General features: G+C 43.9%; 1 protein-coding gene across 5 annotated transcripts in view; it reads right to left on the minus strand.

The window, feature by feature from the left end:
- Positions 1 to 205: 205 nt before the first annotated feature.
- The window catches only part of wasf1 (WASP family member 1), a 45464-nt gene continuing 29693 nt past the window's right edge, over positions 206 to 15976 (minus strand). For 3 of the 5 annotated variants that reach the window (XM_047328497.1, XM_047328498.1, XM_047328496.1), the window contains 7 exons: positions 13966 to 14083; positions 9786 to 9869; positions 6604 to 6660; positions 5714 to 5877; positions 4431 to 4610; positions 2520 to 3091; positions 206 to 1972 (listed from right to left, as the gene is read on the minus strand). In XM_047328497.1, coding sequence (XP_047184453.1) covers positions 1815 to 1972; positions 2520 to 3091; positions 4431 to 4610; positions 5714 to 5877; positions 6604 to 6660; positions 9786 to 9869; positions 13966 to 14083 — 1333 coding nt within the window. In that variant the 3' untranslated portion in view covers positions 206 to 1814. The remainder of the gene's footprint in view (positions 1973 to 2519; positions 3092 to 4430; positions 4611 to 5713; positions 5878 to 6603; positions 6661 to 9785; positions 9870 to 13965; positions 14084 to 15976) is intronic. The other 2 variants (XM_047328500.1, XM_047328499.1) reach the window with 2 other exon arrangements.

Consider the following 15976-nt stretch of genomic DNA (forward strand, 5'->3'; position numbering starts at 1 on the left):
CTCATTACGTTAATTACAAAGACTTTGTTCAGACCATCACTGTCATCTGTCGTTGTGATTGTTACGGTTTAATTTGCAATAAAAAAAATGCCAAAATATCTCTGATAGAATAAATCTTTCAGTCTGCAGTATGTGCTCGTAGAAATCGTTCAAGATCAAGAACGGATGAATGAACTCAGCTCAGCAACAACAAACCCATAACATGTAGAGCTGAAACATAACATTAGATTTATTAATTCAAGCAAACTGTTACAGTCAACAGTTACATAAGTTACATGTTTTACAGTATTGATCTAATCTTTTTCTTTTTTTCTTTCTTTTGAACCAGGGTTTTGTGTCGTCCCGCCCCTCTCCTCCCCTCCCCCCCGCCCAAACATAGAAACAGCAAATCCATACAAGCGCAGGCAAGTAAGTAGTAACAGCACAATACATTCATCAACTCAACGATACGTTTTTGTACGAACAATAAGGCAAGTAGAAGAAAGAACGAACAAACAGAACGGAAAAAAAGATGGCAGACATTTTTCTCCGAAATGAGCCACAACAAGGCAGGATGTATCCTCCTCCTTTCACGCCTGAAAAGGCAGCGGTCGCGCAGAATGAATGCTTTTCCAGAACAGTTGCTGCTGCGGAACCAGACGAGGTAAGGCTTCTCGTTAGTGGGCAGGTACACGGTGAAGGGGGCTCTGAGGACAAAGCTGCCTTCAGCTGGTGCCGAGCGGCTCGTACCGTATCGTGGGCACCTGCTCGTTTTCCCCTCGGCACGCTGAATATTCATCTGGAACAACGAGAGAGAGAGAGAGGCAGGAAACCTGATGTACAACTACAGCGTCTCATCACGTCCACTTGTCCATGTCTGTGGCGAGTAACGTAAGAGAAAGATTCATTCTCAAAAAGGCTCAGAGTTTATTATTGACACTGCAAGGTGTCAACGTGATCGTACGTGGCTCCTCGGAGCCTGGACAGACAACAAAAAAAAAAGCTCAATCTCTTGGCATATATATTCCCTGGAGTAATGGTCAGATGCAAGTGGATGGATATGCACACACGACGCAGACGCCCGGCCATTTACTTCCCCTGCTTCATCTTCAACCGTACAACAATCGTCCTGTGACCTGTGATATACCGGCACAATCTTTTGCTTGTCCTTTGTGGTAAAGTCAGTCCTGATAACAAGAGAGAAAACAACGAAAGACAACCCAGCTAGTGTTCACACTGAGCGACCGTTCATGAACTGTAGTGGTCAGTATCGGCAACTACTGGCCTATTAAAACTGCAAATGTTTCAGCAGGAAGAGGAAATTAAAAAGACGATAAAACAGCATTCATTCAATGCCAAGTTCAGCCACCAGGTGGCAAAACTGTATTGGAGAACTAAAAGATAGATGCAACTTGCCTTCATTTCCCCCCCTCTTTTTATATATATATATATATATCGATGTACAGATAAGAAATAAAAACAAGTGGTTCTTCAAAAAAGTTATGTATTACAATAGTAAACATGGACTTCATCATAAGAAATCCAGCTGAAACAAAGTCCCGTGGTAGTGCAGAAAAAAACAAAACAAATGCAAAATAGCCTCTCTTGGAACACTGGAAAGACGGACAAGGGTGATGTGGAGACTGTCCTCCGAACACAAACCACAACGAGACACGAGATAATAAAAAAAAAAACCCTCTCCTCTCCTCTTCTTTCCGGAGTAGTAAGGACTCTGATGGCGAGGTGTGGAGTGCAGGGTTTTGCGGGGTCGCACCTGAACAATTTTGTCCTCTCCTGCCACTGCTGCTTTTTTCTCCCCATCTTCCCGACCGACATCACTCCATCCAGTCTCCTTCGTCAAACTCGGACTCGTCCTCTGAGTCGGAGTACTCCACAGCGATGCGCCGCGACAAGATGGTGGCCACGTCGTTGCCGACCCGCTCGTGTTTAGCCTCTTGCTCTCGCTGCTCCTCCACTTTTCGCAGCTGTATGCCTGCAGCAGGGAAAGAAGAGAGGAATACTTAAGTGTCTTATAATCTAATATCATGGCGTATATAAAGTATTTAGATTGTATTATTATTTAGTGTAGTATAAGTGTTAGTTACACATAAGTAACCATCTTATCTGCGGAAATCAGAAAGTAGGAATGCAACATGTTCAATCCTCTTCAAAGATTATTGAAATTGTTTTTCTTTGTGTGTGAAAATTGCTGATCCCAGTTTCTCAGAGCGTGGTGTGAGGACTTCAAATTGCTTGTTTTGTCTGAGCAGCAGTTCAAAACCAAAAGACATTCAATTTACTATCTTATATGACAGAAGCTGGAAACGGTATATATTTGGTATTTTTGTTTAAACAAATCACAAAGAAAAGGTTGACTATCAAAACAATTTGCAGATAAGATTTCTGTCAATCAACTGATTCTCTGACGACTTGTTTCAGATGCAACTTTATAGACTTGATGCATTTATTAATTTAAGTTATCCAAAAGGCACACGAGGAATTAAAACTTCCTCCTGAACTGCAAGCGGTCCATGTCGCACCTTTCCTGATAGCCTCCAGAAGGACGCTGCGTGCGTCGCTGATGGGGGGCAGACTGGCTGAATGGTGCCTCTTTGACCCCAGATCGTGCATAGTGTGGGGCGGCGGGGAGGCCATGGCTCCGGCCGAGGGGAAGGCCGGCACTGGTGGCGGGCCTGACAGACAGGGCGAGTTGCTCCGCGCTCCAGGGAGAGGCAGAGGGGGCGGCGGCGGGGGAGGAGGCAGGATGCTGCCGTCCGAGTGGGTCCCAAAGCCCATTGGTGGGCCCTTGTCCAGGACCTGCTGGAGACGGGCCGGGGAGGAGGAGTGGAGCGGCGGTGCCACGGGCGGAGGGGCTGGGTGCAGCACGCCCGGAGCGATCTGGAGAGGAGCAGGGGCAGGTGGGATCGCCTGGGGCTGCTGCTGGACCGGTAGGGGAGGGATGGGAGGAGGAGGGGTGCCCCGCAGGCCTGTGGAGGGTAAGGGGGGTGGTGGGGGCGGGAGAGGGGGTGGCGGAGGAGGAGGAGTGTTGGAGTTGAGTCCTGCCGTCCGGGCCGGAGACTGGGGTCTGCTGTCGGAAAAACCCGAACTGGAGCTGGAGTAAAGGGACACAGAGATACTGATGAGGAATAACGATAGCTACAGCAATAGAGTCAGACAAAAAGAGTTTACATTAAAATAAAATAACAGCGTGATGCTACATTTTTCCTGATCATAAAGATCAGTGCGAGAGCTTCAACACGGATCATCGCAGGGCGAGTGTGCTGTCTGTTTGCTGGGGGACGCAGCTTTAGCCTCAGTTTTTCAGCACGCCTGGAGCCATTGAGTGTATATCTCTCGTGAACATTAAACACTGAATATTATCAGTAATGGCCACTCACTGTCGCTGAGGCTGTGTGGGCGGATAGAGCTACTAACCAGGACACTGCAACACAAAAGGCCGACGTGTTCACAATCAATTTTCTTCCCACTGAGCAAATTGCTGCAGACAAAAAGCAGAGCGCGCGAGAGAGAGAGAGAGAGAAAATAATGTGTTGAGCATTTCCTCCGAGCACACTTGAGGCTGTATCTGTACGAATACCAACTCAGTGAGCTACATAAAATGTGGAGACGATTTGAGAGGGTGTGAAGTGAGAAAATGAGATACAGAACACGGCGGTCGTAAGTTATGGGAAGGAAGAGAGAGTGAGACAAAAAAAGAGAAAAAAGTCAGAAAATAAGAACGGGGCCAGACAAAGACGAGGATGGACGGAGTTTGAATGGAAGAAGAGAAGATGGCACGCTGCAAGGAAGAAAAAAAATCAATGATGATTCTGTGGTGCTGTAGCCGCAGCCTTAATCACACCCTCTGATCTCTGCATTCCTTCAAACAGTGACATATGCAGCAAAAGTGCGTTGCAGAAAAACAACCTGTTATACGCTCAGTGGCCTTAACACTTTATTGATTCTGCCCTTCTCTGAGCCTTTTCCTTTCGTCTCCGGTCGACAAATCGCCCATCTATCCATCCATCTAGCACTCCATTATTCATCCCTCCTTCGCTGTGTTTTGCCGTCAGGCTCTAACAGAGCGAAAAACAAAAACTCGTAAAAAAAGGAAAGGTAATGGAATGCCACTCACTTGCGGCCCAATTGATCCATAAGAGAGAAAAAAAATGAAATAAACTAAACAAAAAGATGGGGACTGGATCGCAATTTTATCCGTGCGCGCTCGTGAATCATAGACGAGGTAAAATAGTATTCACAAATAATTCTTCACACCTGAATCTGCTTGGACATAAACATGAGCCGGATTTCTTTTAGCTCAGAGCATCTCTCCACGCAGCTGTGGGCGAACACCTAAAGCATTTAACACTTGACAATACAATGAAAAGTATTCACTAAGATTTCCTGATTTTATGCGGGGGTTTGTGTGTGTGCACGGTCTCCTGTCCCACCTGATCACAGAGGGTGGCTTGATCTCTCCCAGTGGGTGCATGGGAGGAGGAGGCGGTGGAGGGTCGTGGGGCCGCAAATACATTCTGTCCCCGGTACGGTTCAGCAGCTCGTTCATCTGGCTGTAGGGCAGCGCCGCCAGCGAGAAGTGCCCGTCCACGGGCTCCGTGTACTGGGCAGCCCTGAGCAGAGAGGTATGTACCATTTTGTTTTGTCTTTCACTCGTCATTCACTCCTGTTAAGTTTTTGTCCTTCTGATTTTTTGGGGTTTTAATTGGTTGTTGGTCACATTAAGTCTAACCTGCAGAAATGTGTTTGTTTTTTTTCCTGGCCACTGAAACGTGTTCATTCATCTGTTGAACTCTTTCCAACACCCATTTCCAACCCTTTACACTGCCACATGGAATCAAGAGACATGTTTTTTTCTTAGGTGTGAAGTCAACATCTGACGCTGATATTATAATAGTATTTGTGGCTCTTGCATTCTCAATGAGGCACAAGTCGAGTTTAAATGACTTGCTTCTTTTTAAAAGACCAACACTAATTAGTTTTGATCTGGTGTTTTGCACCAATTTTACACATTTTCTTTGTGTTAATATAAAAAAATTGTGAAATGCGCCTTTGCTACAAAAAAACCCTGTGCTGCTCTGATGGCCCGGCTATTTCGAACATCACATAAAGGAGCGTGCATTCATAACCATCCATATGGGCTGGTGCTGCGCTAGAAATCCATCCTCATCTATGCTCGGAGAAAAGATTTCATGTCGGCTTTTCATGGCACTGACGAATCTAAGAAAACCACCAATTTGCACAAAACCTTTTCCTATTAATCAGATTGACAGGGAAATTATTCAATATGAGTGGCAGAGGAGCGTCGAGGCACAATAAAAGCAATCACGTCTGCGAGGGGCCTCAATCATTGCTGCTGTAGCTGCACTTCCTCAGTGCCAGAGAAGTGTAAATTGTGAAGAACCCACTCTCAGTGGAGCGGGCACAATTTATTTTTGCAGAACAAGTGATTGCGTCCTGCTGACGAATATATGTCTATCCAATCAGTGCTGTTGAGGCTCATTTATGTTCAAAATTAAGTTACACATCATGTGTTTCTCTTGCTACCAGGGAATATGTGCATATGATATAACAGTCCCATCATTTGACATCTGCAACGCACTTTAAAAGAAAAGGTCACTGTCTGCGCACACACGGAGCTGGATGTGTGTCTGAGACTTTCCTATTCTCAGACACTGTTTTCCAACTATGAGTTGCGTCAGTCACCTCCACCTACCTGTTGTTATGGTAACCCACAGATCCGTTGGCCTCTCTGTGTTTGTCTTCAGGAATGTCCTGGGCCAGCTCTGCACCCAGTGCCAGCTTCTGCCACTCCTTTTTACGATCGTGAGGCGCCCGCGGTACCTTCTCCTGTTCCGGTGGACGGTCTATTGCCTTCATCTTTGGCAGAGGTGATGGTGGCACAAGGTGGTTTTGAGGGAAGATGGAGATCGGGGGAAGCGGCAGATGGCGACCATTAAAAGGGGGGCGAACCAAATTTTGGGATGGGGATAAAGAACATGGTGAAGGGAGAGAGGACGAGAGAGATAACAGATAACAGATCAGCTTCTGTTAAATACATTTTTCCTCTTGTTACACACTATAATAACAGGAAAAGGTGAGTCAGATCAGGTAGAACATAAAACAATCCAATTCAAATTTTAAATATGGATCCAAGTTGCAGCCTCTAATTGTTTACACTCTTTTCTGATACTAAAGGCTGCTACATCCATGTAAATACCAAAACCTCCCTCTTTAGCAATTTATTTTCGTCTTACACGTGAACTATGTTAATGTTAAACTTATTAAAGTAGGAGAAGCACTTCACACAGAATAAAATATTGTGTCACACAGGCCTGGAAGCAGGGAGTGCTCAGTTACTAACCAAATCAAATCACTGTATATACGCGTGTAACTTTGGGGAAGGCATCAAATTCAGAAAAGTGAACAAAAGAATTTGAAAATAGTATTATACAGTAAAACAATCATGATTTCATGTCCATCATCAAACAACACTCCCCTACCTCCCAGACCTCAGCATGAGCGACTTTCCACACACACTTTACAGGGCTGTACAGAGAGTCTTTAAAATAAATAAATAATAATAATCGCTGTATTTTCACATACCTGCCCTGGAAGGTCTAAGTACCTATAGACCTGATCATACATGCGGGGATCCTGCAACTACAAGAACAAAAACAAAAACCACAAGAGAAGCACCAGGAGTGAGGAGGGAAGTGGGTTCCAAAAAATCAACACAGCACAGAATTGAGTCCAACGCCGCTGCACACAGTCAACAGGGACAAAAACAGAGTGGGCGGTGAGAGCAAGTGGGACAAAAGAGGAAAGAGGGGGAAGGAAAAGTGCTGTTAAACAGAAAAAATGACAGCGTGCACAGCTCCGGGGACGTCACAATGAAGGTGGGACACGCGCGCGCACACACGGGGAAAAAACAGAGGCGAGCTTCAGCACAAACAGAAGATGCAGGTAGAAAGAGAGAGATCTCGCTGGAATGGTTGGACAAACTACAAAAGTGTGTTTCTACATGTGGGACCCACAACAAGAACACACACTGAAGAATGACAAAACACACGCGCGCGCGCGAGACAACACAGAATAATAATTAAAAGCAGAGAACAACTTTAAATGAGGAAGGGGGCATTTCACAGTTCATCTAAATACCAATTTGCATGAAAAACACCTCAGTCCTGAACCACCTCATGCATCGATTCACAATGAGAAAAATCTAATTCGCAAAACAGACACAAACAATTCGGTGAAAAACACATTATCTCCCTCTATTAGCATATATTTGAAGGATAAGGATGTTCCCTTCATGTCAAGTTTGTCAACAAATCCATGACTATTTAAAAACTGCAATGCATTAGTAATACTGTCTGACTTGCTCTGCCTGTGATGCTTGGCTCAAAGCCCACTGGTTCACGCAGAATATGTGAACCTTCAAAAACAGGTTACAAATTTCTGGTTTCATTTAAAAAAAGCAAGAAGATTTTCTAAACCAGTTGGATATTGAATTGTTCTAAAATAATTAAAAATAATTTTAATAACTTTGAATGGCATTTGTTGATAAATATACAATATTGCAATATGTACAGTTTACAAAGGAAGACTTGTGGTCACTGTAAAATGAAAACTGTAGCATTAGTGTTTCTGTGTGAAACCAGGTTTTTGTGTGTCATTTCTCCCTGATATGTTTCTAGACGAGGCAAAGATAAGAAAAGGCCTCTGAAAAATAATTTCCAACCCGTGACATATATCTTTTCTTTTTTTACATCACATAGATCAGCAGGGTGGCCTACCCTCTTTCATGTGTGTGTGTGCATGTGTGTGTACCCAAATTAAACACACTGTCTGACAGGTGGCTGATTCAACACAACGTGGCTTGTGGACAGCGCCTCGTCTGGTTTGGCTAAATGATGTTGATATTTGCTGCTGTGGCCGAGCGGCTGAGAGCGATTGTGGGAATAAATCCTAATGGTGATGCACATTGATTAGGTTCTGATTCATTATGGCCCATTACCCCTGATGAGCACTGGCTGAGGCTGATCTGTGCTCTCACACGCACAGAGATTCAGAGGAATGACCTTATCCTACTCCAACACACTCATATATCTGAACTGACTTGAGACAGGAGGAGCTGCATCAGAAGTTTGACTTAATGTCCTCCGCCATTTTTCCAAACTGGTACTGAGGCCCTTAAATTCAGCTGCATGCCTGCACATATAATTTGGAAGATTAGATTTTACTCGGATTAACCTCTGAGTTCCTGAAAGAGTTCGAGTTCAATTCATTTGGCCAGCAGATGAACATCTGTCCAACAGTGGCACAGGGTGAGGTTTTTCTATGCGGCAATGTGAAGGTGAAAACCTTCTTTTGTTGAAGTAAAACAGTAAAGAGTAAACAAGTGGGGGAGGCACATTGTGTTTGTATATGAGAGAAAATGAGAAACAGTGTGTCCGTGTCTGTGTGTGTGTGTGTGTGTGTGTGTGTGTCACAGCCGTTATAAATGTAGTTAATTTCAGAGGTTGTGCCTCTGCCCGGTCGCCATCCTTCATCCGAATGGTACAGGCCGAGGGAAGTGTCGCAGTGTGAGCAGTTATAGATTTATGTTATATGTGGCATTCTATCCCCATAATCAAACACAAATGTATGTGCAGGTTGTTTTCGTTAGCGTCTGTAATTTTCAGAGCATGTTCAATATGACAGACTCAGCAGAACTGCACCTATGTCGCCGGGGAAAATAACCCCCCACGCCCCTCAGGGAGGCCCACAGAGTCACACGACCACTGGACCATCCCGCTGCTGACAATAACACAACCCCTTCACACAATACACACATGTACTATTGGATTTGTTCTGTACAGGCCTTAATTGGATTTGTGGAACACAAAAGAAAAAGGTCTTATAGATAACAGTAGGTTGAATGCCAAAAGAGCTTGATATCTTTAATGTTAAAGATATCAAGCTATTATGATTTTAATATCTGCAACTTATTTTTGTAACGACAATCCAGTTGCTTGAGGCTAGTTTGACCACCAAACCAACGCCAGTCAGGCAAACAGGGCACCTGAAGAGAGCTCCCATTCCAAAGCAATGTGCAGTTATCTTGAAACCAATGACAGTATAAAAAGATGGATGCCGTGTCTCTACGCCCTCCCACTGTACAAAAACGAAGCCCAAATATCTCGGATACAGGAGCCGCCATCTTGCTTATGACCTATACTGCAGCCGGCCACCAGAGGGCGATCCAGATGTTTTGGCTTCACTTTTGTCATCCAACTTTATATACAGTCAATGCTCGAAACAATCATTAGTTAGCCAAAATGTGACACGTTAGTTTTCTTGTTGTTAGTGAAGGGTCTACTCCATGGCTGTGTCCCAAATTTCTTATTGTATAGTATCCAACTGTTATTCATTGTTGTGAGGTTGTAAAAACAGGTATGACTGGAACACCATGACTGACTGAAAAGAATAAAAATATCCATTAGCAGCAATGCAAATTAAAGCAATTGAGCAATTTTTAAATTTCAACTTCAAACGATTATCTAGATTTTGAGGTTTGCTGGGCTCCTGCACCTTAAGAAGACCGGGGATGTAGCCAGGATATTGAGTGAAACACCGGGGGTTGTTAGTAACAGGCCGGTTGCTGGAAGCCAACTCGTCCAGGGCAAACCAAAGGGGTTGTGGATAGATCGAGTGAAGGGTGGAGGGCAGAGGGAGGGCTGCAGGCTGCCAACGTTGGGAGCAGATGCTCTGACAGATGTGGGAGTGGGAGGGGGGTGTCTTACCTCTGGGGCACTGAGGAAGGGAGGAGGGGTTTCAGAGAGGACTCTTATAAGGCCCTTGGGACACACGAGATAAGGCATTTCCTGCTGTACAGAGTAAGACCGGGATGGAGAAAAGGTTGAGAGGAGCAAAGTCAGAGGAGGAGAGATCCTCCAGGCAGCATTTATACAAATTTCCTTCGACCGTGACCTATTTACCACTGACACATTATATAAAACATCACACGTTCAGTTGTTCTAAAAAAAAAAAAAAAAGGTGACATTATCATCCTCTTTGTGTTAATTAACATGAATACTGCATGCAAGCTGTGACTGGTAAACTCATACTTGGAGCTCTCAGTCCTTCTCATTTCAATCCTGTTGACGAATTGAATTGAGAGACGACGAGTGCACTCTTGAGTCAGTGTACGGTGAGATAGCTGAACATGTCCGACCCATTGCCCTCAGTCACTTCCACCTGCACTGAGCAGCTAGTGCTGCAAGGAGGACGTGACAATGTCGGTACGCGGCTTGAAAACTCCCTCTCCCGAAGTGAGAAAATACACACTGACTGCACCATCTAGATCCAATTCTAAATCTGATTATCTTTTTCATACTTGTTTCTTTTGGAAAATCATCCAAATCACGCTGGCCCTTTGGCATAAATACGCAACAATGACTTCAAAGTCACGGCAGAGCGTGTCCTCCAGAGCTGATTTATGTTTGGCCCTTTTAAAAAGACAAGTAAAGGAGCAGGGGGAGATCCTTCGTGAAAACACTTTTCTTTGCCAACATGCAAACTGCTGCTTTAATGAGCTGTTTGCATATAAAATCTGAATGAGATTAAGCGTGTTACTCCAGTCCCTCAAGTGTAAAAATGTGCTGTATGAGTAAAATCCACAGCATTTAACGAGCTTCTCTCTGGTCAGAAACATCCCGTTAAGGCTGCTTGGTAAACGACGGACTAGAATAAAAATATATTTAACATGCATATTCAGTTGCAAGATATCCCCATCAATAGCATGGGGATATCTTGGAATATCCCCTTCCCTAACACTAACCCTGCACAGACCAGTCTGTAACACACAGGGAAACAATCAGTTTTATTTTTACAGATAATTTGAAGCTATTCAATATATATATAAAAATAGAAAAGAAAACAGACTGAAATTTAGAGTTCAGTCTATTTTCCATTAGGACGCCTGTGAGAGCTGTGATGAGTGAGGAGTAGGAGAGGAATCGCCAAACGGGGATTCTCCAAAGGGGACTCGGAGGCAAGAGACAAACCTTGATGTAGTGTGGTCTCGAGCACTGATCTCAACGAGAGGCCGTGAAGTTCCCTTTCTCCCTTTTCCCCCTTCTCTTATCAACGACACTACTTCCTCTCTTTTCTCGTTCACTTCGTTTTCTCATGTATCCCTGGGACTTTCCTCTCTCTCTCCCTCTCTGTCTGTCTCCCTCTGACTGGCTCAGCACATAGTCTGCTGCTAATCCAGTGAGGCTGAAGTTAACACAGGAGCCAATGAGATTAAGACACTGACGGATTCTCTCTCCACCCTGCGCTGCTCGTCAGAAATCACTGGCTGCTCATCGACGTGGGCCAGTTTTCCAAACTTCTGTGTGTAGATGTGGTTTTGGACCGCCTAGAAAAGATCTGGTGGTTGACTAAGGTGACATTCCTTGTCTTCTGACAATGGAAATATTACACGTGCTCCACTCATTGACCCTCCTTTTGTCAGGTACCAGTTTCCAGATCTTAAATTCAGCAGTGGAGAATTAAACTGCAGTTCCGTCGCTCTTCACAGCACAACGATCAAGAAGCTTCCTTCCTGTTTCCTTTTCAACTTCCATTTCCAACTTCTCTTCTCAAACCAGACCTTTGAGTGATATTTCAAATAGTACAAAATATTTTTAGGAAATTAAGAATATCCCCTAGCCCTTGATCAGAATACACTAGCTCGGCAACAATTGATCGATTAATCGATTAGTAATTGACAATTACTATTATGATAATCCATAAATTGGTTTAAATAGTTTTTTTGGAGAAAATACAAGTTGAAATTCTCTGATTTTGCTTTTTCTCCCTCCTCCTCCTTTTTCTGAAAATGTTCTCATTAGGATTGTAATATCACGTTTGGCCATATTCCTCTGCCATAATCCATAATATAAAGTTGCAAAAAAAAAAAAAGTAAGAGGAGCAGGAGTGACATGGAGTGAAGACCGAATAACAGGCATCAGGGCGGAGAGAAAGTGAGAGAGAGCTGGAACATCATCTGTCACGGCACAAACCGTGTTGGCAGCATATCTCACACAGCTTCACACTGACTGACAAGAAGCACGGGCACGGCCCGTCAGCTCCTCGACGCTGCATCTTAGATAATGGTCCATTTGGATCTTTTTTCAGGATTTGTCTGTGCATATCAGTCTGTGTGTGTGTGTGTGTGTGTGTGTGTGTGCATGCGCAACCACGTTAACACCGCTAAAGCTGAAAACTACCTAAAAGCTTAGAGGCAAAGAATGTTATGGATGTCTGTAATGCACGATACCACATTTGAATATTTGCAGAAACCGAGTACTTGTCCCTGTTTGAAGCCCAAAAGTAATACAGACTATATCTCTGCAACAACAAGGTCTATATGGATAATCTAGGCACTTACAGTGTGTAAAGGTAACAGTATTCCTCCAAATGTGTAAGCATTAGCATAGATGCTACTGGGTCTGAGTAAATGAAGATTGAACTCAACATAAATGAAAGATTTCATGCTCGCCTAAAAATAAGAAGAAGCAAATACACTGTGTGCAAAGAAAGTGTGTGTGCACGCGCGCAGGACTCTTATTTTCCACTCTGCACCCTGTCAATAACTGATTCTGCAGGCTTCCCATAGACACGAGCACACAAAACTTCTCCACACTGTATTTACCCCAATCCTCATTCAGACCATTTATCCGCCGTGATGGTTACACAAACCAACAAATATGTGTGCGTAATCCCTCTAATCTGTCCTGCTCTCCCTGCGAATGTCTTCTAGGCCTTTCCATGGGGTCTGCATAACTGCCAGTGTGGGAAGAGGGAAATGAACAAAGCTGAGCCCACCCGGGGCTTTAATTAGAATGAAATAACTGAAATGAGCTTTGGCTACAAGCGGCCACATCAGCCTAACCCTACGCGGTAAATAAGGCCTATCTACTGCTGTGAATGAGCTTTTGTGTTTCATTTTACATTTAGAGAGAAATAAACCCATGTATGTTTACTTTGCTTTTTATGAAAGCTGATGAATACCAAACAAATGAAAGAGCAACATATAAATATCATTAGCTCCTCTCCCACCTTCCAACTAATTCATGGCTGGACTTGAACTCTGTCCTCTCTGCGCCATCGCCACAATCATTAAAAAAACCTCATAACCGTCAAATTATATCCTCGTCGTTTACACTAACCCTCGGTGGAAAATCACCCTCCTCGTTCCTCATTGACATGACAATAATAAGCTTTGATTGACTGCGAGGGAGCAAAGTGTGGAGCACGCCCCGCTTCCCACGCGTGGAAATGCAAGCTGGTGCTGATTAGAGTCCCTGGTGCCGAGGGTGGGAAACCCCTCTCTTTGATTCGGGGGGGGGGGGGGGGGGGGGGGGGGGGGGTGTCAGAGCTCTGCATTTGATGAGAGAGAGGAGCCGCGTGTAGATGTGAAACGAGCTCTTTCATTTAACTGGTGTGTCAGTGTTAATCAAAATTAAACATACAACAGCTCATCAGACTGCATGTGTGTGTACAGATCTTCCTCTTGAGCCCGTGTGTGTGTGTGTGTGTGTCTGTGTGTGTGGGTGTGGGTGATGACGCACAGTGAACAGCAGATGCTCCCGTTAATTAGATGTAATGATCACACCAGTAATAACTAGGAGGGTTGACTAGAGGAAGGGTTGATTAATCTATGAGGGGTGGCTAATTAATGCATTAGTCTACATGGTGTGAAGTCAGGCCTGCAAATCCACTCGGTGGATCAACTCGTCAGTTTATTCAAGCAGGTCTATCTGCATCTACAGAAAACACTGCTAAGTCTCCCGCTAACCTCAGTGTTCTCAAAGACGCTCATCATAAACACCTCAGTATTTTGCTCCCACGGGTCGACGCCAGCCTCGACTGATGCATGAACAAAAAGGAAGACCCGCTGTCGGGCGCCCTATGCTCGCAATTTTCAGGACTTACCTTCTGTTTCCGCCGCTCCTTCCTCTTGTCCTCTGTGTCCTGCAGCATCTTCTCTCTCCACAGGTCAAAGAAGTAGGATGGATTGGTGTAGAACTTCAGACCCTCCTTACCATCGTCCCTGTGGATGGTAAAAGAAGAAACTCAAAATTAGCTTTTTGTTGGTAAAGTATCTTTAGACACCCAAACAAATAAACATCCAAAAATCTTGTGAAACAATCTTATGAGAAAAAAATGGCCAAATGTCTAGACCTTCAAGTAGGACTAGATGATAAGTTGAATTCATTTAATATTGGTAATCAAAAGCAAAAATGCCAAACTTTTTGTCTCCCCTTCTTTAATATGTTATTTGATCAATGTAACACTGGACAATGTCTTTTGTAACAAAAAGTATTTTTATTTTCCTCTGGAAAAACAAATTCAAATGATTAAACAATAATCCAAATTGTTGCTGACCAACTGATTAATCAACTAATTGTTTTCACTCAGAATGAAAAACAGAGAGTACGGGACCCGATCAATAATATTCATGTTTCTCCGTCCCTGCTTTGCTTCAAGAATTCATATCTGTTTGCAGCCGTCATAAATAATAGTTATTGTCCTGCTTTATCATTCATTCTCCCTCAACTGTCTTCCTCGCTCTTATTACACAGGTCTTTGTGGCCGGTGATCACTGGAGGGAATAGCTCTATGATGATAGGGAGGGAAATGAAAAAAGAAGAAGGTAGTTATCACATCAAAAATCCCTCTTGATAAGGAAATTATCATACACAAACGCCCATACATGCCTTCTCGAAATATAATTTCCTATAAACGGGGGGGATGAGTCTTGTAAATTGCTCTGCTGATGTGGTTCTCTTCCTCCTCAGCAGTTTATAGATGTCTTTGCCTCCGCCTTATTATATTGCATTATTTTTAAGTCTAACGGGAGAGTTGCAAAGCAATATGTGATGCCTCCTGACCGACGATTCTGAAACCAAGACTGAAGCGACACAAACCTCCACAATCTGGTATCAGGATTTTGGTTGGTGTGAACTGAACGGTGGCTTGAAAAAATTAAGCTCTGAAACGAAACCTCTATTCCTGACCATTCAGTGGTTTAAATATGACTTCAAACACCCCGACTTGAACTCGTGGTGCGGCTGCCTTTCACTCAGCGTGTGCAAAGCTTTGGGAGGCAATTATTTGACGATGACACTGATGAGAGCAAGAACAGAGAGCATGAAAAGGAAAAGCTTCAAAAAGGCAAGAGTGGAAGGTTTAATGATATGCAACACAACAAAGGGAAGAAAACAGAATTAAACAATGGGATAAGGCAAGAGTGGAGAGACAGGCACCGTAGTGTGTGTGTAAGAGTGTTGTGTCAATGATTATGCATGGTAGTCGCTCTGTGTATTCAAGGTGTTTGTGTGTGTCTGTGTGTGTGTGTGTGCGTGTGTGTGTGTCTGTGTGTGTGTGCGTGTGTGTGTGCGTGTGTGTGTGTGTGTGTGTAACACAAGCTGTGCTCTGGGTGGAAGAAAGAGACTGGGGAGGGGAGAGGAGATGAGATATAGAAGAGAAGAGTTAAATGGGGAGAATAAAATAAGAAGAGAAGAGAGAGTCAGATGTAGAGAGAATGAATGGAAAATCAACTGATCATAGATCAAAGTACAGTGTTTTAAATTATGAATCAGGCGAACGTAGTGGTCGTCCATGATAATCCCAGCCAGCCATTCAGTGCAGATGAACAAATCGGCTCCGGGCAAGGACTGAATGAAGAGGGAACTGGAATTCTTTCAGTCGGCTGAATATGTCAGAGTGTAAACGTCAGTTTATCCAGTGATGATTTGCTGTTCTTCTTAAACTGTGTCGATCATCTAATCGACTGGCGGGAAATTAGCCGCAACAAATCTGATAATCCATCAATTGTTTTCGAAATTGTCACAAGTTTCCCACGTTTTCTTGGTCATTTAGAATAAGTGTGTGAATACCTTTGTGTTCTGGACATTTCGTATGACAAGGGCATTCACAGCAT

The sequence above is a fragment of the Scophthalmus maximus genome, chromosome 18 (genome assembly GCF_022379125.1).
Source record: "Scophthalmus maximus strain ysfricsl-2021 chromosome 18, ASM2237912v1, whole genome shotgun sequence".
Taxonomy (NCBI): domain Eukaryota; kingdom Metazoa; phylum Chordata; class Actinopteri; order Pleuronectiformes; family Scophthalmidae; genus Scophthalmus; species Scophthalmus maximus.